Source organism: Eschrichtius robustus, chromosome 10 (assembly GCF_028021215.1).
Source record: "Eschrichtius robustus isolate mEscRob2 chromosome 10, mEscRob2.pri, whole genome shotgun sequence".
NCBI lineage: Eukaryota > Metazoa > Chordata > Mammalia > Artiodactyla > Eschrichtiidae > Eschrichtius > Eschrichtius robustus.
This window is the reverse complement of record NC_090833.1, coordinates 14,208,468-14,233,650: the sequence shown is the minus strand read 5'-3', so window position 1 is coordinate 14,233,650 and position 25,183 is coordinate 14,208,468. Positions and strand designations below refer to the sequence as shown.

General features: G+C 41.3%; 1 protein-coding gene across 5 annotated transcripts in view; it reads right to left on the bottom strand.

The window, feature by feature from the left end:
* The window catches only part of CDK5RAP2 (CDK5 regulatory subunit associated protein 2), a 182,187-nt gene that overhangs the window by 142,822 nt on the left and 14,182 nt on the right, over window positions 1–25,183 (bottom strand). For all 5 annotated transcript variants that reach the window (XM_068552134.1, XM_068552136.1, XM_068552135.1 and 2 more), the window contains 2 exons: window positions 6,783–6,893; window positions 3,175–3,251 (listed from right to left, as the gene is read on the bottom strand). In XM_068552134.1, the coding sequence (XP_068408235.1) occupies window positions 3,175–3,251; window positions 6,783–6,893 (188 nt within the window). The remainder of the gene's footprint in view (window positions 1–3,174; window positions 3,252–6,782; window positions 6,894–25,183) is intronic.

Here is a 25,183-nt window from a genome sequence, read left to right as displayed (position 1 = left end):
AGCCCGTGGCAGCTAATCCGCACAAAGGCCCCATGAAGTAGGAACAGCTGAGAAGCCAAGACTCAGAAGCCAAAGACCCACCTACTGGCAGAGCCAACCCAGAGCCCCTGCCCCTTCCACTGGCCCCATCTCCACTCAAGTAGGGGAACAGGCTCTTGGCCTCACAAGATGCACAGTCATGTTAGAGAAATGAGAATCACATACAGGAAAATAAAGAACATGAAACCTAGTGCCAGGCTAAAAGTCAGGGACTTGAGTTCTAATGCCAGCTCTGATCTTTCTAAGTGATTTTGTCACGGTCCTTCCCGTCTCCAGGCCTAAGTTCCCCCCGCCACAAAAGGTTTTCCTAGAAAGTTGCCTAGCTCCCAGGATAATGATGGAATGTACCAATAAATGGATGTGAAAGCGTTTTATAAACTGTGAAGTGTTACATACACATGGGATTGTCATTATATGCCAGAGCAGTCTGTACAGAGGTTGAGATGTGGACCACGGGCAGCCACAGGACTCAGCATGAGCCTTTATGGAGGGGAGGTGACAGGAAAGGCATCTGGGCCAGGAGGGGACGGGAAGCAGAAGAGATCTGCCAGGGCAAAGCTAGAGCAGCAGGGGCAGGACATTTTCAGTAGCTGTGCACTATCTGGGATAAAGTGTTGGTGGAGAGAAAGCTGGAGCAGTGAAGTCACTGTGACTTTCTTAAACAGAACCCCTGCTCTAGAAGGCACCCTTGACATCGCCCTTCCCACCATTACCAAGCCCTGTGGACTTTGCTTCCCAACCATCTCCCCAGTCCCCCCATGCAGCTCATCACGAATCTCTTGCCTAAACTACTGGCCCAGCCTCCTAACTCGACTCCCTGCTTCCACCCCTGCTCCCTCCACACAACATTCCCCACTCAGCAACCAGAGTGACCTTTTAAAAAACAAAGCCCTGATTGTGTCAGTTGCTTAAAACCCATGACTGCTTTCCATCTGATCTCAGGATAAAGACCAAAATCTCTAGTGAGGCCTCAAGACCCTGCAAGACAAGACCGAGCCCCCCAGACTTGTCGTATCTCCTGAGACCTGCACATTCCCTCCTCCTTCAACACCTTCTCCACCCTTTCCCCTGGTCAAGGCCTACTTACCCCCAGATCCCATCTCATCTCAAATGCCACCTTCCCGGCCACACACCTACAGCTACAGACCTATTCCTGCTGCTCTAACTCTCATAGCTTCCTCCCTTTTTCTCACAGCTCTTTTCCCAACTTGTATTTATATATCTATTACTCCAAGTATTTTATCCCCATCACTCCTTCCAGAACGTAAGCCCCACGTGTCTGTTTGGATCACAGCTCTATTTCCAGGAACCTAGGCCAGTGCCACACACAACAACTGCTTGATAAATATTTTCTGAATAAATTAATAAAGCTGGTCAGACCAAAAAGGGCCTTGGACACCAGTCTGGGCAGCTGGAAAATCTATGCATACAAACACGGGCACCAGCCCCCAGACGTTCAGCTCGGTGCGTTGGTACTGAGGGGTGCACGTGGCCTTTTTGAGTCTGGGTTTCCACATGCACACGCCTGGCTAGAAACAAGTCCTGGCTGAGATCTGCAGCAGGCAGGGTGAACAGAGTAGGAAACAGACTGAATTCTGCTACTGACTTCTAGGCTTGGTAAAGTCGATTTGACTTCCTGCCCAGAGAACGATGTGCTTCCGAACAACAACAACAAAAGCAACCAACAAAAACAAGGTGTTAAGGGAATTCCCTGGCAGTCCAATGGTTAAGACTCGGCGCTTTCACTGCCTTGAGCCCGGGTTCGATGAGGAACAAAGATCCCACAAGCCCAGCAGCATGCCCAAAAAAAAAAAAAAGTGTCAACCTAGTTTGTTCATTCATTCATTCATCACTCACTCACTCACTCAGAAAATACCACGTGTGCACAGTCAGCATAACTCCGAGAAGCCTGGGCCAGGGAACCTCTAATCTACTCAGAGCCCACAGCAGTCCATGCCGGCTGCTGGCTGTGTGACAATAAAAGGAATTGTGTGGCCCGGCCCAGAGCAGCACAGCTGTGCCCTAGGCCAAAGGCCCCACACCCCTGGGCAGCCGTATCCAGCAGGAGCTCTGCTGCTAGGACAGATGAAGCAATTTCCACGTAAGCTTCCAGCCAGGTCCTTGGTGGGTCAACTCTGGGAAGTCTTACTCCTCTCTCGCCAAGCGAAACTCAGCACACTCTGGTGCCTCACCCCGTGCCCACAAACGCCCTCTGTCACTGCACCTCCAGCACACCCCGTTCACAGGCTCACCCGTCTCCAATGAGCTCCTGAGTGAAGGGACATCTCTTCTCAAATCCTCAGCGTGTGGCACATTTACGTGAGAAATGTTTATGAATGAATGAATGACCAACTGAGTCACAGACTGTATCCTCTGAACTGCGCTTGTTGTTCAATAAATATTTAAATTAATTAACTGATTGATTGACTAAAATAATAGTTTTCAAATTTTTTAAAGCAGTAGAACCCCTCTTATAAACGAAGTATTACAAGGGACCCTAGCACATAAAACACATACAAGAACGAGTTCCTCTGGTTGAAGCCCCACCCTCTGCCCCCCTGCCTCACCCACCGCAGGAGTCCTTCAGGACCCCGAGGCCCCCCAGCCTTTCACAGCAATGAAAACGAAGGAGCTGCTGATGTAACTGACAACAGGGATGGATCTCACAGACACATGGCTAAGGAAAGAGGCCAGACACAAAAGGGCGGGTGCACAGCGTACGATTCCTTTTCTATACAGTTCAAAAACAGGCAGAACTAAGCAACGCGGATGCCATCGGTGAGCAGTGGTTCTCTTTGCGGGAGAAGGGTAAGTGCCGGGAGCACAGAGGAAGCATCCGGGGGGCTGGTGATTGTTCTGGTTTCTGATCTGGAAGGTGGCCCACAGTTGTGTCTGCTTTGTGAAAATCATCATGCTGTACACTTACGATTGGTTCATCTTCCTGTAAGTATGTTACATTTCAAAAGTTTGTTGAAAAATAATTAAATAAAAATGAAAATTTCCTCGCGGTCCTCAGAGCCCCGCTGGAGAAGAACTGGCTTAGAAACACAAGGTTCTCTTGTACCGACGCACCCAGCCTCCGCCACCAGAACCCTGGGCGACCTGTGAGCTCGCGGCAGGGGGACAGGTACTCACGAGGCTTTGACGAGCAGCCGCTCTCTCTCCTGGAGCTCCCGCTTCAGACTCTCTACTTCCACCTTGAGCTCGATGTTCTTCCAGACAAGATTAGGAAAGAAAAGAAACAGTGTGAAGCACAGGACATCCGAATGCCTATAGTGGGAAACCTACTTTCAGCACGGACTGGCTCAGTGGTGCTCATAATAGACAGATATTAGATTCAAACCCTCATTAGCCTCGGGGCACAGGGAAAAGGGAATTACTGAACACTGGTGGGCTCCAAAGAAGGCCCTGGATTTCTCAAGGCTTGGAACAATTATGTAAATTTTCCAAGCTCCTAACAGCCAGAGCATTCAAACATTCAGGCATAAATGTCATACAAGTGAGGCTGATTTAAAAATTGTTTGCCCTCCACCAGGCAAATTTACAATCAATTCTGCAGCTTGCTTTTACCATTCCAAGGCAATTACTTCTGGTTGTTTGCAATCATGCATGTGGTGGTTGTAGCAGTGGGAATGTGTTACAGCTTCAAAAAAATAAAACCTGTGGATGGATAAGCAGGAGGCCACATCACTGCCTGTCTCACTTCAATATAAGATTTCAGGGTGCTCCCTTCCCAAAGAGCCATGACCACACAGGGCCAGCTGTCTATAGGGGACACCACAGTGTTCCCCAGCCGTCTTCCTCTTAAGTGACTGGAACAAAGGGAGACACACATGGTCTTGGGCTTGTAACTCACGTGAGAATCCAAAGACAGAATCTTTGGCACACGGATCACAACATGAGGCAGCGGGGAGTGATGGGCTTCGCAAACCAGTCCACAGACGTACCCCAGGCAGAATATTAGGTGAATTCATGCAGTAAAGAGGAAGGTCTGCGTGCGCAGCCTGCAGAGGACTGCTGTAAATCCAAGATTTCTCTAATCTTGCTCCTGCTTTATTTTAATAATTTATGCCAACTTTACATTTTATTCCATACTACATGTGTATTATTTTAAAGAAAAATAACATTTCCAGTAAAATTTACAATCTCCGAGGACAGGTCTCCCTCCTTTTAGCCAAGGAGCCCTGGAGGGAAGAGCACCCCTGACTGAGAAGTCAGCCAGAATGGAAAGGCCACAGCCTTGGGACTAGACGGACCTGGCTTCAAATTCTGCCTCCACTCCTTCCCAGGAGGAAACCGTGGCAAGTCAGTGGATGCTCGTTTATTTACTCATTCCTTCACTTCACAGCCATCCACCAACCCCTGTGACAGGCCAAGCACAGGCTAAGCGCCAAGGCCACCACGGTAGGCAAGGCAGACACAGGCCCTGCCTTCCTGCTCACATCCAATATGAAAGTGCAAGTGCGAGCCTGTAGCTGTCCTTAGAAACACAAGCCCGGGAGGTCAGAAAGCAAGGGGTCTCCTTTCGGATCCCTCAAGTGTCACACGAAAAACAGAAAGCCCACCTGACGTGGTGGATTTGAGGATTGAATGAACTAACAAATGAGAAGAGGCTACGAAACAGGGCTCAGACTGTGTTACTTTTTCACTGTCAAACAACAGGAACTAAAGAAGTCATCTCTGCAGCAGAACTTTTTCTAGAAGAAACTGATCTTCGCATAAAGGACACTGAGTGACAGTGCACAATGTCTTCAACTGTGGTTTTATGAAAACTGCAGAAACACCCTTCAAAGAGAAGATTCCTGTTCCAGCTCTCTGAAGGGCAGAGAGGTTCTATGTAACAGCTGATATCATATGTTCTAAGTGCTTTGCTTTCTGATGAACCAACTGGCACCCCAGCCTAGCAAATTTAAAAGAACGGACTGCTAACATGCCCACTAGACTTCTTTTTTGCAAGCTCAATACTTCAAGTTATAAACTTATATACATGGCGACCGTAATGTCTAAACCAAAAATCAAGACACCTTATAAGCATAAAATGGAATATCACTATAAAAAAGAATGAAGAGGCTCTTAAACCACTATTAAGGGAAGATATTCAAGATATTGTTAAGGAAAAATGTGAGGCACAAAGCAGAACATGCTCGCATTTATGTAAAAAGGGGGTTTGTACACATATACATACACACACAATGCTTGCTTGTATACACATAAAATTTCTCTGCCTGAGGAATTAATGATATTGGTTAGATCCAGGGAACCTAGGAGACAAGGGTGGAAGAAAGTCTTTCCAGTATATACCTTTTATGCTTTTTGATTTTGAACCATGTACACCTATCCAAAGCTTAAAATTTAAATAAAGGTGCAATCAAATCAAGTCATCTAGCCAAACAATGGAAAAGAAGAGCTGAAACTGTGTAGTAGAATGAGGTAGGCAGAACCGGGTCCAAAACCCATCTCACAGAGCAGCTATACGACATCGAGCAAGTTGCTGATCTTCCCTGAGCTTCAGCTGCCTCTCCTGCAAGATGAGGATCATCTCCATTGTACAGGACTGTCTTGAGAATTAAAATAAGATGATGAAGGTACAAATGCCCAGGACAGGTGCCTGACCAGGAGCAGGCAATTAACTTGCTTTGATTTCCTAACACCCATATTCGTTCTGAGATACATGATAATCACACTTACATACAAAATATTTTAGGTTACTGGTTTTTCTTTAAAATTTTGATTGCACCACCACTTCCTTCCAGAAAAGGGGAGATCCTCATTGTCTTTCTCTCCCACAATAAAGAAAAAGAAATCGTGTCTTGAGGGACAAGGGAGCTTTTCAGTTGTTGAAAAGGCTCAGAAGTACAGTACCATCCCTCTTCAAGACAAGCCCATTTAAGTCCATCCGCTAAAACTCAAGGAGAGTTCTTTATCCTCCTTCAAAAGTTTCCACTGGTGCAAACTTCCGAAGAGGAAAAAAATGGAAGAATTCTCAGGCCAAGGGCTAATCTCCTAGAGAAAGTCAAGAAACAGGCACTAAAATATTGTTTGTACTCATGTCTTTTCAAGAAAGCCAAGTTCTTTTTTCAACTTTCAGAACCAAGGTTTGTTTTCAGGCAGAGACCTCCAGATCAAGACTTGAGATAGGAATAGACTTCTTTTTCTGACAGTCATAAGCAAGCACACAAGGAATACAGAAGAGTCAGATCACAGGAAAAATGACAAGCCTCACTTCGGGCTGCCCACGGAAGCCCCAATAAGACAATGATGATCATTGTCAAGCGTTGACTGGGTGCTGAGGCTTTTCATCTGTCAACTCATTTTAATCCACACAAATAATGCCAAGACAGAGGGATTATCACTTAACTCTGGAAGCAAGCCCAGAGAGCTCAAGTGACTTGCCTACAGTTACACAAGTTAGTTAGTAACAGCAGGATTCAATTCCAAAAACATTCTACCATTTCACCGTCTTTGTCTAAATTATAAATAATGAGAAAAAGGCAATTGAGATATGGTAAATCAGAATTCCCATTTTAAGAAGAGAGAAAGACTCCCTTAAAATTAATCTTGTATCGCCTTGCTTAATATTAAGGTCATCCTATTATCTTTGTGCTCCCTGTAATCAATTCAAATGAAGTGAAAGCAGTGCTCTCTACTCAGGCCAACTCGGAGAACAAATATTAATCAAACTTCTGCTTGGAATGACTATTAGAAAAGACACTGGGGAGGGCGGCAAGAAGCAGGGCACTCACAGTTTTGTAGACGTGTTCAGTGGGGCCATCAAATTCCTGTTGCATCCTTTCCTCGAGGAAATAGATGCGGAGCTTTAGGTTAAAGTTTTCTTTCTTCAATTCAGTGATTTGCTGGAAAATAAGCACAGATGGGTCACCAAAAGTAAGATCTAAGGGACAATACCTGCATGAATCCCCACAGCCTCCAAGGCTACAAATGGAGTAAAAGCTTACCTTTGCTATAACTGTACTAACCCAGAACTAAGAGCCAAACTCAGGACAATCTGAGCACTGAAATGAATGATGACTGAGTGGAGAGAGAATTCATGACTCCACACTGATAGTGAGTGAATAGGTAAAGACAGAAAAGGAAAGGAAAAGGGGAAGCTCTTCTTTACAAAAGAAATCCAGTTAATAAATGTAGAAGAATAACAGGAAGAGAAAATCACCCTTATACAACTGCTATAGTAATAACTGACTCAGGCAGGAATCATCAATGCGTAAAGCATCAGGCGAAAGAACACTGGAAGACACGATATTCCCACTGTCTCAAGATATCACCCCACAGATGGCTTATTATTTACAAAAGGAGAGTATCTTCGCCATTTAGAAACCTACTAGATACCACCCTAATCAAGAGAATATATTTAATACCACCTCCCTGGTGGAACAAAATGACATCTCGTGCCTCCTGAACTAAATCACTGAAAGTAAGCAATTTCATTTAAAATGTTAAAACACCCACAATCTTTTTGTTTTTTCTTTTTGCACCTCACCGTTTGCAGGATCTTAGTTCCCCGATCAGGGGTCAAACCCAGGCCCGGCAGTGAAAGCGCTGAGTCCTAACCACTGGACCGCCAGGGAATTCCCCAAATGCCTACAATTTAACTTGCATCTAATCAAGAGTTGTCAATCAGACAAATCCAAATTGAAAGACATTCTACAAACAACTGGCCTGGACTCTTCAAAAATTTTAATGGCAATCTTAAGGCAAAAATGGCTGGGGGACTCTTCTAAATAAATGGAAGTAATAGAGGTCTGACTACTAAGTACAGTGAAATCATACAGTGAATCTTGAGATTTTTTTAAGCTATATGGAGATAACTGGGGGAATCTGAATAACAATTTTAAATAAGGTAAGAGTATTATGATTTTGTAGGAGAATGTCCTAAGTAAGAGATACATGCTGAAGTACTTAAGGGTGCTGTCACATGTCTGCAACTAGTTCTCTAATAAGTGGGGAGGGAGGGAAAAAAAAGAGATAAAGCAGATGTAGCAAAATATTAATTGATAAATCTAGATGAAGAATATATGGTTGTTTGTTGTACTATTCTTCAACTTTTCCATAAGTTTAAGATTTGTTAAAATTAAAAGTTGGAAATTAAAAACAACAGATTAAGAAAACTGGTATTTACCAAGACCCTACTGTGTAAGAGACACTGAGTTTAGGTAATTTAAATACAATATCTCCATCCCTAAAACAACTCTGAGAGCAGATTACCCCCGCTATACACATGATCAAAAATCACACAACCAGTGGAAAAGCTGAGATTCATATCCTGCTCTGTCTGGCTCTAGTGACTATGATGTGTCAAGTAAACCTCACTGCCTATAGAAAACACCTGATTTATTTGTTTGTATCATCCAGCAAGCTTTCTGAAGCAGGTTAACCCAACTCCAAGAACAGAAATTAGCATACACGCTAAAGCTACTTATATGTTCACTTTTTTGACAATTTATTGAACCGTTCTTATGCGATTTAAACGTGCTCCTACATGTATGTTACAGTTCATTTTTCACATTTTTGAAAGTCAATAGTCCATGGTTATAAGTAAATTATGATATGGCCACTCAACAGAATCTTACGGAGCCACTAAAAAGAGTAAGAGATCACTCTGTGTATTCAAAGGAAGTTATCAGGACACACTGTTAAACAAAAACACTATGGTATAGAATACTATATGTGGCAGGCTACCATTTTAAAAAGTAAGGGGAAGATATGCTTACTTGCTTGACATAAATGGTATGTATCTGGAAGTATATGCTATATAACCTTCTTACCTTTTGAATTTTTTTAGTATAAATTTCCTAACAAAAAATAACTTAAAAATAATATTAGATGCAGGCATCCTTTTTGAAGACTATTTGAACTGCGAAGAGACTGCTGATGATGTTTTATTAAACCCAGTGTGTCTGCCCAGGCCATAACTCATGCATCTGTTGTTCCCCTGCCATTCCCCAAGTCACTACTCCAGCTCAGTTCTCAAAGGCAAAGCAGAAAGATCAGGGGCTTTGGAGACAACACTAAGTTCAATCCTAACTCTTCTCATAGAGTAACCCTAGATGTGTTACCTTTCAGAGCCTCAGTTTCTTCACTTATAGAGATAATAGGCTTTTGTCAGTACTAAATGAAATAAAATACTGTATAGAGGATGCCTAAGACAGGGTCAACAAAATGCACAAAGAATGAAGAAGAAATTATATGATTTGACTATATCAAAATGTTAAACTTCTAACTACAAAAAGACTCATGAACATGGCTTAAAGTCCAGTGATTAAGATGTTGGCAAAATGCCAAGACATAGGGTGAACTGTCTTGAAATGAATGGCAAAATAAAGTCTCAGCAGAGAAACAGAAAATGTAGAAAAGAACCAAATAAAAATTTTAGAAATGGAAAATACAAAAACCAAATAAAAATGGACTGGATGAGCTCAAAAAATGGTGATGACGGAAGAGTCAGTGAACTTGAAGACAGATCAACAAAAATTATCCAATATGAAAACAGGGGGGAAAAAACTTAGAAAAGAAAAACTTAAGAGAGCCTCAGGGACCTCTGAGACAATACCAAAAGGTCTTTCATCAGAGTCCCAGAAAAATAGGAGAAAATTAGGAGAGTGTAGTATAAAAAAAATTGAAGAAATATAACTTAGAACTTTCCAATTTTTGAAAAAGGCATAAAACATACAGACTAAAGAGGCTTATCAAACACCAAACAGGATAAGTTCAAAGAAATTCACACCTAGCAACCACTGAAAAATAAAGACAAAAAACATAAAACAAAAAACAAACAAAAACTCTTGAAAGCAGCCAGAGAAAAATGACACATATATGAGGAACAATGATTCAAATAACAGCAAATTTCTCAGTCAAAACCATAGAGGCCAGAAGGCAGTGGAACAATATTATTAAAATGCTGAAAGGAACTGTCATGCTAGAATTATTAAGCAGTGAAGGTAAAATGAAGACATTCTCAAATGAAGGAGAACCAAGTGAATCCACTGCCAAAAGATCTGCTCTAAAAGAAATGCTAAAGGAAGTTCTTCAGACCAAAGGGAAATGATACTAGAGAGAAAGGTGGAAACTTCAGAAATGAAGGAAGAGAAAAGCAAATGGTAGTAAATCAACTATACTTCAATTTTTAAAAATGATAAATATCTAGATAACTATCTAGAAGAACAGTAGAAATGAAAACCCCTCAAGTTCTTTAAAACATTTATGACAGTAAAGCAAAAGTTAAAACATAGTCTGGTGGTATTTTCAATGTTTTTGGATATAAAATATACTGGGGATAGGTGTGGCAACGTTTTTACATTTCACTTATGGTGAAATGAAAAGTTACTATAATCTCTAAAGCAACCACTAAAAATTCTTTAATGTTTTAAAATCAACTATACAAAGAGATATGTTCAGAAACTCAATAGATATATTTAGATGAAACAGTAAAATAATTCAAATAATCCAAAAGAAGATTTAAAAGGGGAAACAGAAGAATCAAAAACAGAAGAAACAACAGAAAACAAGTAAGAAAATGGTGGGCCTAAATTAAAATGCATTGATATATGTTAAATGTAAATGATATACACAACAATTAAAATACAGAGATTATGAGAATGGATAAAAAACCCAAAGCTGTATACAAGAAACCCACTTCAAATATAATGATAGAGGTAGATTAAAAATAAAAGTTAGAAAAAGATGTACCATGCAAACACTAATTAAAAGAAAGCTGGAATGGTTATTCATATCTGAGAAAAGTATTCGGGCATAAAAGGGACATTACATAATAATGAAAAATAACAATCCTAATTGTGTATGTATCTAACATTACAGCCTCAAATTCATGAAGCAAAAACTGATAGAATTGAAAGGAGAAATGAACAAATCCACAATTATTGTTTGAGACATCAATACTCCTCTCTCAAAGAAAAAGTAGACCAAAAAAATAAACAAAATATAAAAATGCTGAGCAACACCATCAACCAACTAGATCTAATTTACACTTATAAAATACTCTAGGGATTTCCCTGGTGGCTCAGTGGTTAAGAATCCACCTGCCAACGCAAGGGACACAGGTTCGAGCCCTGGTCCAGGAAGATCCCACATGCTGCGGAGCAACTAAGCCCGTGCGCCACAACTACTGAGCCTGTGCTCCACAGCACATGAGCCACAGCTACTGAGCCCATGTGCCACAACTACTGAAGCCCGCGCGCCTAGAGCCCATGCTCCGCAACAAGAGAAGCCACTGCAATGAGAAGCCCGCGCACCGCAACAAAGAGTAGCCCCCACTCGCCGCAACTAGAGAAAGCCCGTGCGCAGCAACGAAGACACAATGCAGCCAAAAATAAATAAATTTATAAAAATACTCTACCCAACAACTCAAGTGAACATGGAACAGTTCCCAAGATATCCTGGCTTATAAAACAAACCTTAACAAATTTAAAAGAACTAAAATCAAACTATATTCCCTGACCATAATGAACATAAACTAGAAATCAATAACAGAAAGAAAACTGGAAAATTCCCAAGGACTTAGAAATTAAATAGCACATTTCTAAACAATCCATGGGTAAAAGAGAAAAATCAAAAGATACTTTGAATAAATGAAAATGAAAATAAATCAAAATTTGTAGGATGCAGTTAGAGTAATATTTAGAGGGAAATTTATATTATTAAATGCTTTAGAAAAGAAGAAATATATACCTATTATATATAAAGTAGATAACTAATAAGGACCTACTGTATAGCACAGGGAACTCTACTCAATACTCTGTATTCCTATATGGGAAAATAATCTAAAAGAGTGGATATATGTATATGTATAACTGATTCACTTTGCTGTACAGCAGAAACTAACCCAACATTGTAAATCAACTATACTCCAATAAAAATTTTTTTAAAAAGGAAGAAGTATCTTAAATCAATAATCTAAGCTTCTATTTTAAGAAACCGTGAAGAGAGCAAAATAAACCCAAAGCAAAAAGAATGAAGGATATAATAAACATAAGAGCAGAAATCAATGAATGGAAAGGAGAAAAACAATAGAGAAAAGTCAATTTAAAAAGGAGATATGGGGATATATGTATATGTATAGCTGATTCATTTTGTTATAAGCAGAAACTAACACACCACTGCAAAGCAATTGTACTCCAATGAAGATGTTTAAAAAAAAAAAAAAGATAGCTCTTTTCAAATGATCAATGAAACTGATACCTCTAGCAAGACTGGCAAAAAAAAAAACAAAAAGAGAAGACATAAATTACCAATATCAAGGATGAAAGAGGAGTTATCATTACAGATCCCACAGTAATTAAAAGGATAATATGAAAATAATGCATACAAATCTATGCATGTAAATTGGAGAACTTAGATGAGATAACACAATTCCTTCAAAGGTACAAATTATCAAAATTCACCAAAGAAGAAATAAGAGAAACTGAATAGTCCTATAGCTATTTAAAAACTTAAATTTGTAATTAAAAACCTTCGAAAAAAGAAAATTCCAAATCAAGATGATTTCAGTAGCAATTTCCACCAAATACTTAAATTTCTACCAATTTTACACAATCTCTTCCAGAAAATAGAAGATGAGGGAACTTTCCCACTTCATTTTGTTAGGGCAGCGTTACCCTTATAAAATCAGACAAAAATATTACAAGAAAACTACAGACTAAATCCTTCAGGAATGATAGACACAAAATCCTCAACTAAATTTTAACGAGTTGGAAAAACATATTAACATATCATGAGTGGGATTTATCCCAGGAATGTAAGGTTACTTCAATATTCCAAAGTCAATCCATGTAATCCACCAAACTAAAAGACTAAAGAAGAAAAAATACATACGATCACATCAAAAGAGGCAGGAAAAAGCATTTGACACTCAACAGCCTCTCAGGATAAAAATTCAGCAAACTAGGAATTAAAGGAAACTTCCTTTATCTGCTAAAGGACGTCTACAAAAAAACCCACACATCTACAAAAAACATATTTACTTAAAGATGAAGAAATGAATGCTATTCCCCTAACATCAAGAATAAGGAAAGGATATCGGCTCTCACAGTTCCTATTCAACACTGTATTTGAAGTCCCAGACAGTGCAGCAAGGCAAGGGAAGAAAACAAAAGGCATCCAGATTGGAAAGGAAGAAATAAAACCATCTTTATTTGCATATAATGACCATACATATAAAAAATCCCAAGGAATCTACAAAAAAAGCTCCCGGAATTCATTAAGTGAGTTTAGCAAAGTCAACTTGCAGATATCAATCATATTTCAATATACTAGCAATGAACAATCAGAAACTGAAAATGTTTTAAATACCATTTACAATATCTCCAAAAAATGAAATTTTTAAGTATAAATCTAATAAGACATTATATATGCTTGAAAGCACAAAATGCTGATGAAATCAAGAACCTAAATAAGTGAGGAGACTTACTTACCAAATTCATGGATTGGAAACCTCAATATAATAAAGTTGTCAATTCTCTCCAAATTGATCTATAGATTTAACACAATCCCAATCAAAATCCCTACAAGAGTTCTTATAGATAAAGGACATGCTGATTATGAAATTTTTTTGGAACAGTAAAAGAGTTAGGTGAGTGTAAACAATTTTGAAAAAGAATCCAATGAAACAGAATACAGAAATAGACCCATACAACTATGGCCAACTGATTTTTGACAAAGGTGCAAAGACAATTCAATGGAGAAAGGATAGTGTTTTCATTTTCAGCACATGACATTGGAACAGTCAAACATCTATTTACAAAAAAATGAACCCTGATCTATCATACCTTAAACAAGCATTAACTCAAATTCGATCATAGATCTAAATGTAAAATGTAAAATTGTATCTTTTAGAAGAACACACAGGGAAAAATCTTTGTGACCTACAGCGAGGCAGAGTTCTTAGCTATAACATGATCCATAAAAAACGTTTTTTTTAATCAATAAACTGAGCTTCATCAAAATTTAAAACGTTTGCTTTGGAAGGCACAGTGTTAAGAGAATGAAAAGACAAGCTACACACTGAGAGAAAACTTTTGCAAATCACAAATCCAAGACAGGAACTGCATCTAGAATACATAAATAACTCCCAAGATGTAATTGTTAGAAAACAACTCAAATTAAAAAAAAACAAAAAACAAAAAACAGGCAAAAGATTTGAAAAGAAACTTCACAGGAGAAGATATACAGATGACAAATAAGCACAAGAAAAGATTTTAACATCTTCAGCCATTAGGAAAAAGCAAATTAAAACTACAATGAGATACCACTACACAGCTATTAGAATGATTAAAAAAATTTTTTTTAATTGACAATACCAAATGCTGATAAAGATGTGGAACAAACAGAATTCTCATACTTTGCTGATGGGAATGCAAAATGGCACAATCACTCTGGATGACAGTTTGGCGGTTTCTTACCAAAAAACAAACTACACTTACCATATGACTCAGCAATTCCAGTCCTAGGTATTTTCCCTAGAGACACAAAAACCTATGTCCACAAAAAAAAAAACATATACAGGAATGTTTACTGCAGCTTTATTAATAAGCACCAAAACATGGAAAGAACCTGAATGTTCTTCAAAGGGTGAAGGAATAAAGTGTACATCCATATGATGGAAAAATATTCAACTACTGTGATACACGACAACATGAATGAATTTCAAAGATATTACGGTGAGGAAAAGAAGCTAGCTAGCCTCAAAAGATTACATACTGTATGCTTCCATTTATATCATATCGGGAAAAAGCAAAATTATAGGGACTGAGAACAGAGGATTAGCTGCCAGAGGTCTGGGGTGAAGAGTCTGACCACAAAGAGGCAACACATGGGCATTTTTTGGCATTACGGAACATTCTGATTGTGGCTGACAGTCACATGAGCCTAGAACTGCATACACATATACCAAAAAAATTAAAAATAAATATATATATATTTTTTCGATTATGACAAAAGTTACAAGGGACTATACAAATGTCAAAACTCAGCCAACACTTAAAACTGGTGAGTTTCATTTCATGTAAATTATATCTTAATAAAGTTGATTTTAAAATAAGTAAAATAAAATATAGCAAAATATTAATAGCCATACTTGAATGCTAATACATCACCATAAATATACGTTCATTGGCATTTTTCTTCAGCATTTTTAAAAATAATTGGTAATAGTATATAATACTCTTTCTAATAAACTCTTTAATACTTTTATGACTGATAAAAGAAAGTGATTAACATACTCTACATTAAGTATATTTCAAACTTTCTGCCCCTGGCCCCTTGTTAACACTTAAGGCTTCAATTTTGTGGCTAAGAAGAACAGTGCAAGAAACAATTGGTAGGTTCATTAAAGCCTCCTTTTAAATGTTTTAAGGAAACAGCACATAAAACATTCATTCAAGCAAAAAAGTCTACCCCACCAGATGCTTCCTATAAAGAGAAACCTTATTCTATTACTCAGCTACCAATAAATTATTTATGGAGTGGGCTTAGAATGCCCACATTGTGTGCACTGCTAGAATTCTTAGCAACACTTGAAAGAATATTTGTCCTATTTATAGGTAAAGAAGTTTTTGTTGATTTTTTTTAATGAGAGGAAGGTAAATAAGCCTTCAGAAGGTCACTGCAAATGCCAGACAAGCCCAAATGAATACAATGAAATACAGGCACCATCTTTTCTGCAACAATGCCAGTCTCATTCTCTGCTTAATACCACTGCCCTCATGAAGTTTTCTCTAACTACCCCATCAGGCTGTACCGGGGTCCTTCTAAATGTTTCCACACACCCTCTAATTTCTTTATCATGCCAACTATCACACTGCATTGTACCAGTTGGGTTATTTGCCTTTCTACCCAATACATCTCTAAGAGATGGGGAACCATATCTTTGTGTGTATTCTAGTCTAAAACATAAGAGATGGTTGCTAAATACCCAATGGCCGGATGGACGGACACATTTAAGAATTTCTTGAAGGCAAAGTGATGCAAGGAGAGACCCATAGGCTTCAGAGTCAGACAAATCTGGTTAACATCACTCCATTGCTTTTTTTCTGTCACTCTTGGAATAAAGCTTCCTGCCGTGGCCCCAGGGTTGTGTGATCTGGCTCCGCTATCGGCCTCGGGTAGAGCCCTCACCCTCACCGCAATGCTCCAGCCTCCCTGGCCTCCTTCCGGTCCTCACATAAGCCACCCTGTCTGCCTGCACAGCTCCTCCTGCAGCACTTCCTGGGGTGGCTCAGTCTCAGCCTTTCCATCTCAGCTCAAATGTCAGCACCTCAGAGACGCCCTCCCTAGCCACCTGCTCTAAAGCAGACCTGTCTCCACCACCTCCACCAAGTTACTCTCTAACACAGACCTCTTATTTTCTTGCTAGAGGTTGTCACAATCTGTATTCATATTATTTATTTACACGCGTGTTATTTACTATCATGCTTGTCATATGAATATAATCCACTTCTAGAGGGCAGGGACCTTATTATCTATCTGCTCATGGCTATTTCCCCTGAGGTTTTAGCACAGTGTCTGGAAAACAGCAGACATTTGCTGAATTTGTTGACATTTGTTGACATTCAACATTTGTTGAATGAATGAATAAATTAATGAATGAATACAGTCCTGACTACCTTACTAGCCGTATGACCTTAGTCAAGTTCATTTTCCTGTGTGCCTCAGTTCCTTTATCTATAAAAATGGGATTATAATAATGCCTATTTCAGAGAGCTATTATAAGGATTAAAGGAAATTAACTGGGATGTTTAGTATTGTGCCTGGCACAGCATAAGAACTTAAAACATTAATATTCTTTTCATTTGTACTTTTCATCTGTACTTGAAACAAGTTCAAGAAATGGGAAAAAAAAAAATTGAGTGGAAACACTGGAAACAGCTTACCATGCAGCAGTAATAAATACCTCAAAATATAAACCCCGCCAAATATGACAGAAACTCAATGCTCAGAAGTAAGCTAGGGACTTCCCTGGTGGCGCAGTGGTTAAGAATCTGCCTGCCAATGCAGGGGACACGGGTTCGAGCCCTGGTCCAGGAAGATCCCACATGCCGCGGAGCAACTAAGTCTGTGCGCCACAACTACTGAGCCTGCGCTCTAGAGCCCGTGAGCCACAACTACTGAGCCCGTGTGCCACAACTACTGAAGCCCACGCGCCTAGAGCCCGTGCTCCACAACAAGAGAAGCCACCGCAATGAGAAGCCTGTGCCCCGCAGCGAAGAGTAGCCCCCGCTCGCCACAACTAGAGAAAGCCCGCGGGCAGCAACGAAGACCCAACGCAGCCAAAAATAAATAAATAAATAAAATAATAAATAAAAAAAATAAAAATAGTACTTTAAAAAAAAAAAAAAAGTAAGCTAACACAAAGCTGTACCTGCCACATTCCGGCCCCTGCGACTCAAGTGTGACTGTGGAGCTGCAACATCTGAAATGGGAACCATCCCAACCTGATCATGGGGTGGAGCTTTCAGAAGCTGCAGCAGCCGCAGCTCAGCGGCGGGACAGACCCAGAAGCTACTAGTTGGTCATTATGGCTTCCTCCCATTCCCACTCCCACCCCCACCCCCATCAAAGGCCTTCCTAGCCTACAGCACATCAAAAAGGGAAGAAAAACAAAAGCCAACAACATAAAAAAGAATCAGGGCAACTCCAACCAACTGAACTCTCAGCAAGGTGCCTAACTCTGGCAATCAGTTTCAATGGCTTGCAAGAGCCTGGGCCTCCAAAGCTGAAGCTCACCCACCAGATCACCTTTCAATTCAAGGCACAAGGAATCAGAGCAAGGGCCCTGGGGTCAGCGGAATAGGAAACGGATCAACTCCCAATGCTGTCACTTGTGAGCTGCGTAACCTCGGGAAAACTATTTAACACCTTTGAGTCACTGTTGGCTCATCTATAAAATGAGGATAAAAATCAATTACCTCACAGGAGTGTTGTGACAACTAATGAGCTAAAGTACCTGGCAGAGCCTGGCACTGAGCAAGCAGAAAACACAGGACAGCTTTCAAAAGGAATCCATTTCTCACTCAAGCCCTCAATACGCAGATCTTCGGGCCACTGTCAATTTTTTATCCTCTTTGAAAGTCCAAAAACTGTTAGACCATTCACCTAGACAACACAAAAACCATGAAATCTTGCTGCCCAGAGTTCATCTCCGGCAAACAGTACCACATGTAAGACAATTCTGCCAGCAGCAACTAAGTGAGGTTAATACAATGAGGAAGACACTTTGGAATTAGTTTCTGATTCCAGTACTCTCCCAGTGTCCTCAAATCATCCAGAAAACTGTTACTAGGCAAACATCTATTTATTAACAAACAATACTGTAGCAATAACAGAATTTTAAAACTGAACCCCAAATAACACTTGGAATACAACTATCTTACGAAAGCAACTCTATTTATATTCTTTTCAGCCTTTGCTCATGAATACACATTTTTTTGTCAAATTATAACATAAGTGAATTTGTATAATCCATTGCTTTCCCCTAACATATCTTAAATATTTTCATGTTGCTGCATAATTCACATAATTATCACTTAAATTGACTGCACTAAATTCCACTGAATTGATTCACAGTCAATTACTTAACCCTTTCTCTATTGAGCATTTATGGGTCCAGTGTGCTCTAGGAGAAAGCCTACAGGCTTTACAACCAGAAAGACCAGGTTTGAATTTTGCCTTCTTTTTTTAAATGTTTTATTTTACTTATTTATTTATTTAGCTGCACCAGGTCTTAGTTGGGGGCATGTGGGATCTAGTTCCCTGATCAGGGATCGAACCTGGGCCCCCTGCATTGGGAGCGTGGAGTCTTAACCACTGAACCACCAAGGAAGTCCCAATTTTGCCTTCTTTTTGTTTCTCAATCACGCTAAACTCACGGGCAAGTCGTTTAATCTCTCCAACCTCCACTTCCTCACCTGTGAAATACCTTCATCACAAGCTTGTTGCAATAAGCCAAAGAGATAACAAACGTAAAATATAATTCCCTTGTTCCCAATTTTTCCCAATTACATACAATGTGGCAACAAACACCGTCATGCCCAGAGCTTTTTTCCTTCCACTGGGTTGTTTCCTCAGGACAAATTTCCCCGAAATGGATTATCGGGCTCAAAAGTTATATTATTTGTATGACCATCAAAATCTCTTTTCAAATGGCCTTCAAACACTCTATGACATAAATCACAGCAAGATCCTTTTTGACCCAGCTCCTAGAGAAATGGAAATAAAAACACAAATAAACAAATGGGACCTAATGAAACTTAAAAGCTTTTGCACAGCAAAGGAAACCATAAACAAGACCAAAAGACAACCCTCAGAATGGGAGAAAATATTTGCAAATGAAGCAACCGACAAAGGATTAATCTCCAAGATTTACAAGCAGCTCATGCAGCTCAATAACAAAAAAACAAACAACCCAATCCAAAAATGGGCAGAAGACCTGAAGAGACATTTCTCCAAAGAAGATATACAGATGGCCAACAGACACATGAAAGAATGCTCAACATCATTAATCATTAGAGAAATGCAAATCAAAACGACAATGAGGTATCATCTCACACCGGTCAGAATGGCCATCATCAAAAAATCTAGAAACAATAAATGCTGGAGAGGGTGTGGAGGAAAGGGAACACTCTTGCACTGTTGGTGGGAATGTAAATTGATACAGCCACTATGGAGAACAGTATGGAGGTTCCTTAAAAAACTAAAAATAGAAATACCATACGACCCAGCAATCCCACTACTGGGCATATACCCTGAGAAAACCATAATTCAAAAAGAGTCATGTACCAAAATGTTCATTGCAGCTCTATTTACAATAGCCAGGACATGGAAACAACCTAAGTGTCCATCATCGGATGAATGGATAAAGAAGATGTGGCACATATATACAATGGAATATTACTCAGCCATAAAAAGAAATGAAATGGAGGTATTTGTAGTGAGGTGGATGGAGTTAGAGTCTGTCATACAGAGTGAAGTAAGTCAGAAAGAGAAAAACAAATACAGTATGCTAACACATATATATGGAATCTAAGGAAAAAAAAAAAAAAAAAAAGGTCATGAAGAACCTAGTGGCAAGATGGGAATAAAGACACAGACCTACTAAAGAATGGAATTGAGGATATGGGGAGGGGGAGGGGTGAGACATGACAGGGTGAGAGAGTGTCATGGACATATATACACTACCAAATGTAAAATAGCTAGCTAGTGGGAAGCAGCCGCATAGCACAGGGAGATCAGCTCGGTGCTTTGTGACCACCTAGAGGGGTGGGATAGGGAGGGTGGGAGGGAGGGAGATGCAAGAGGGAAGAGATACGGGAACATATGTATATGTATAACTGATTCACTTTGTTATAAAGCAGAAACTAACGCACCATTGTAAAGCAATTATACTTCAATAAAGATGTTTAAAAAAAAAGATTGTAAAGATTTCCTGTTATTGTGTAATGCTTAAGTTGTATGTCACTGTTTGAAATTTTTAAAACCTATAGTAGCTTGCTTAAAATTACGAAAGAGAAAAAAGCGTTCACATAAAAATAATTTTAAAATAGTGGATTTTGAGCATTATGTCATTTTAGAAAACAGCAATAAAATTGCAACATCATTTTTGGATCACATTTATAGACAAAATTCATCACTTTGGATCATTTCCACAAATCTTTTAAATTGTTACTTGTAAAAAGTAACAAATAAAAGTTGAGTTTTGTTTCATAAAAAAAAAAAGAAAAGATTGTAAAAATTTACACTGCCCAACCCGCCATCTGGCCAGGTCTTTGGAGGGCATGGCTGGGACGTGCAGAGGTCCAAGAACTCAGAGCATTCAATCGAGCACGCAGGAGGCCACCCTACCACACAAGTGAACCTCTGCACGGAGCACAGACATCCCACAGCCAGAAGCCCAACTTGATTCCCAAGACCCCTGGCACTGACAGGCCCCATCTCCTGCAGAGCCAGCACCCCAGGGTGGCGGCGACACCCACTCTGCCAGCTCCAGACTCGGCCTCAACCACGCCCACCGGCCTGAACCCCACGCGATTCTTGCTCTCCTGCCTGGTTCTAGAGGCGTCCCTGTTCTCCTTCTCGGCCTCCCCTTGCCCTCACCACTGCCTGCTCTCGTAAGACTGGGGCGTCTGCGTGCTCCCTCCCTCCTGCCACACTGCTCCAGCCACCAGTTCTTGATTCACAAGAACACAGCAGCCACCCGCATCTGCTTAAGACCCGGGACACCAGGCACTGTCCTGGCATACGTTACTTCATCCTCACCACGGCCCTAGGAGTTAAATATTACTTTTCCCATTTCACAGATAAGGCAACCAAAATTTACAGCTTTAGTATCCTACACAAGGTCACATTCATTTTATCAACAAGGATTTATTAAGTGACTACCATCTAGTTCAGTTGGGTGCTGAGCACTAGGGACGAAGTAGAGGAGACACATGTTAAGCAACCACACCAATAAAATCCACAGTTACAAACAGTCATAAGACTCATGGTGGAAAAGACTGGGTCCCGAGGGCTTGCTGGGTCCCTAGCGAGCTGGGGAAGGGAGTTCGGGACGGCCTCTCTAACAAGGCCACATTAAGGCTGAGACATGAAGGGTCAAGGGGCCTGCCACTTGGGAGGAGGAGAAAGAGCGGTCCCAGCAGAGGGAGGAGCACGTGTGAAGGCCCAACTGCGCGGCTGAGAGCAGCCTGCGTGCTGGAGCACAAAGTGCACTGCCGATGACACGGGGCAGGGTGTCGGGGACCGTGGCAAGAAGTTAGGGATTTCATTCCAAAGTCAAAGGAACATCACAGAAGGATCAGCCGAAACTGACAACTGATGGGGCAGAACCGAGGGAGCTGGCTGCTATAGAATCCTCAGATCAGAGGGGACACCAGCAGGTACTGAGTACCCACTGTGTGCCAGGCATCACGCTAGGCGCTTTCCACACCAGAACTCATATAACCCTCATGACAATTCTGAATGAAAGACCGTATCAGCCCCCAGGTCAGTTAGTGACAGGGCCAAGACCTAAAACCCAGTTCTGGTCATTTCCAAGTACGTGTCATGTCCTCGTACCACCGTGCTTCTGAAGCTTCAAGGGCCGTACAAACCGGGCGGGGGTGGAGGGTGAGGGGGCTATTCTCTGGTAGTAAGTAACTCACCCCATGGAGGTTACAGAGCAAATCTGAAGATGCAAACCTCCTGGCCATACCACAGATAAAACATTAAACTTGACCAACTGCCTCCGCTCAGACCAAGACTTTTCAACAAAAAGGAATAAGGGCCTTGATACAAGAACACCAGCACCTCGGGGCAGGTGGATTTGAAACAAGGGCAGCAGAGTCTATCCTAAGGAAATAACCACATAACTGTACGAAGACACATGCACCAGGATATTCACCACAGCTTTGTTTATAATAGTGAAGAATAAGAAACAATCTGAACGTCGCACAGGAAAAGATTACGTAAATTATGGTTCAATCCATCCCTTTTAAAACAAGTCTTTATGAACTTAAGACAGTCATTAAATAATACTAGCCACTTGTATCAACAGAGATGGAAAGCTACACGTGTCACTCTCTGTCACAGTAAAAGCCATAATTAAACTCTTCTACATACAGATGAAGATAGCTACCCGGACTGGACACACTGAACCAGATTCTGGATCTCCCCACTCACTCAAAACAGTTTGAAAGAAACAAAGGGAGAGAGAGACAGAGAGAGAGAAACTGTAGTCTCTGAAACAGATCACACCAGATAAGCACTGTCCTTTACAAAACACATCTCAGCCAAGCCTCCTCTGGTCCGGGGAGCTCCCCACTATATTATCATCTAGAAAGGACCAACAAGACAGGCTCCCACTGAAGACCAAACTGATAACTAATTTGCCAGCCTCCTGCTATAAGGCCTGCTGTGCAGGTGATTACACCTCAGCTGATGAGGGCACTAGACAATGGATCACCAGTTTAAAGACCCACAAGAAGGCATGTGGCTTTTACATGTCAGAAGAGGACTCAGAGTGTAACAGAAAGACCTCCTGTGCCAGAGGCCTGGGTTCAGAACCCAAAGAAGTCCCTCTGCCTCTCTGGGCTTGAGTCCCCGTGTGTCAGATGTAAGGCCTGGGTGAGCCGACCATGCCGGCAGACTTTCTTCCCAACACCTCCGGACCCGTCCCCTTAGCTCAGGCATCATCCCTCCCCCACACCACCACTCACTGCAGTCTTTCGACCGATCACAGCACCACCAGCCTCGCTCCCTCCTCCGTCCATCTAGTCACCAGCCCGGCTGATCTTTTGAAGCATGATTCCGGTCACTTCCCTCCCCAGATTAAAATCCACCACTGGCTCCCCTTCATCTTCAGGACGAAACTAAAAAGAAGCAGTGTAGCATACAGGAGCCTGCAGAATCTGACCCCTGCCTGCTTCAGCGGCCTCACTTCTCTCCGGCCCTCCGTCCCACCGCCTCCTTCCAGCCAAAGGGAACTTAGATTCCCAACCTCCTCACACCCTGTCATGCCTCTCTCTACGTCGTCACATGGGAGTCCTCGTGCCCGGGGTGCTCTCCCAGTCCTCTCACCTTGGCTAACCCTAATCCCTCCTTGCCCTGATGGCCCTCCTCCAGGGAGGCTGCCCTAAGTCCCCTGGGCCAGGCTCGGGGCCCCTGCTCTGTGCCCCAGAGCACCCTGTACTTAACCCCTATCACTGCACTATTTTCCTATCCATCTCCCTAACTAGACTGCGAGCCTCTTGACAGGGAGAATTACAGGGTCTTAATTTACTGCAAATTCCCTAGCCCCTGGCACAGCCTGGCACAGGACATGTATGTGAAAATAGTCACTGATGAATGGATGAACTCTAAGCAAAACCAGGAGGCCCGTATTTTGCTAGACTCTTGCTAATAGACTCTGATGTTCAGATATCCGTCATCTAAGACGAGAATAAAAGAAATCATGAGTTTCCCCTTTAAATCAAAAGTATTCTAGCCCCCTCTTTAATATGCACGCGGACTTTAAAATTAGCATCAGGAGGCATCCCTGGTGGCGCAGTGGTTGAGAATCTGCCTGCCAATGCAGGGGACACGGGTTCGAGCCCTGGTCTGGGAAGATCCCACGTGCCGTGGAGCAACTAGGCCCGTGAGCCACAACTACTGAGCCTGCGCGTCTGGAGCTTGTGCTCCGCAACAAGAGAGGCCGCGACAGTGAGAGGCCCGCGCACCGCGATGAAGAGTGGCCCCCGCTCACCGCAACTAGAGAAAGCCCTCGCACAGAAACGAAGACCCAACACAGCCAAAAATAAATAAATAAATAAAATTTAAAATTAGCATCAGATGCCAAGAGCATTTCCTATAAGCATCCCAACACAGAGATCATGCATTTAGTAGCTCAGGCCAGATGAAAATTTTCAGGGTTTTATAAAGACCTGAAAGAGAGACACTGAGAACAGTGTGGTCATTTCAATTTCAACTGCAGAATTTGCTCTTGAAAATGCTACAAAAAAAAATATCAATGCCATAAAAAACCTAACAGCAGCCGAAGGACCACAGTCATGAAGAAAAAACATAAATCCTAAAACATACTGGCAGAGAAGGCTCTCTCTCACCTTTAAGAAAATCAGTATTTGGGTCATCAAGGACACATCTGAGCAAGGGAAACGTGAATCACATGGCAGAGTAGACAAAAATAACAACAATAAATAGAACAGTAAGAAGGAGAAATAGGTAACACAGAATGAACTCTGTGCTAGGCATATGTGTTTCACATATATTTACTCATTAATCCACACAACAGCCCTATGAAGTAGGAACTAGTAACATGTCCATTTTAAAGACAAAGGAAGTACAGAGAGGTTAAGTGACTGGCCCGAGGTCACCCAGCAGAAGTGGATGAGCAGGCAGTCTGGCTCCAGAGGCCGTGGTCCTCAGGCAGCACAGACTGCCTCTGAAAACAGCTTTGCCATGTCGCATCCCTCAGCCTCTGTTTCTGCTACATATAATAAAGAGGGTTGGATTCAATTCAGAGATTTCTCCCAGTTCAAAAGGCAGACAACAAAATGTGAAGCCAGAATTCTAAGATTCTGTTAACTTTTTCCATCTAGAAATAAAAATCAAAGTTGTGCCCTTCAAAACCTAAATAACTCTGTAT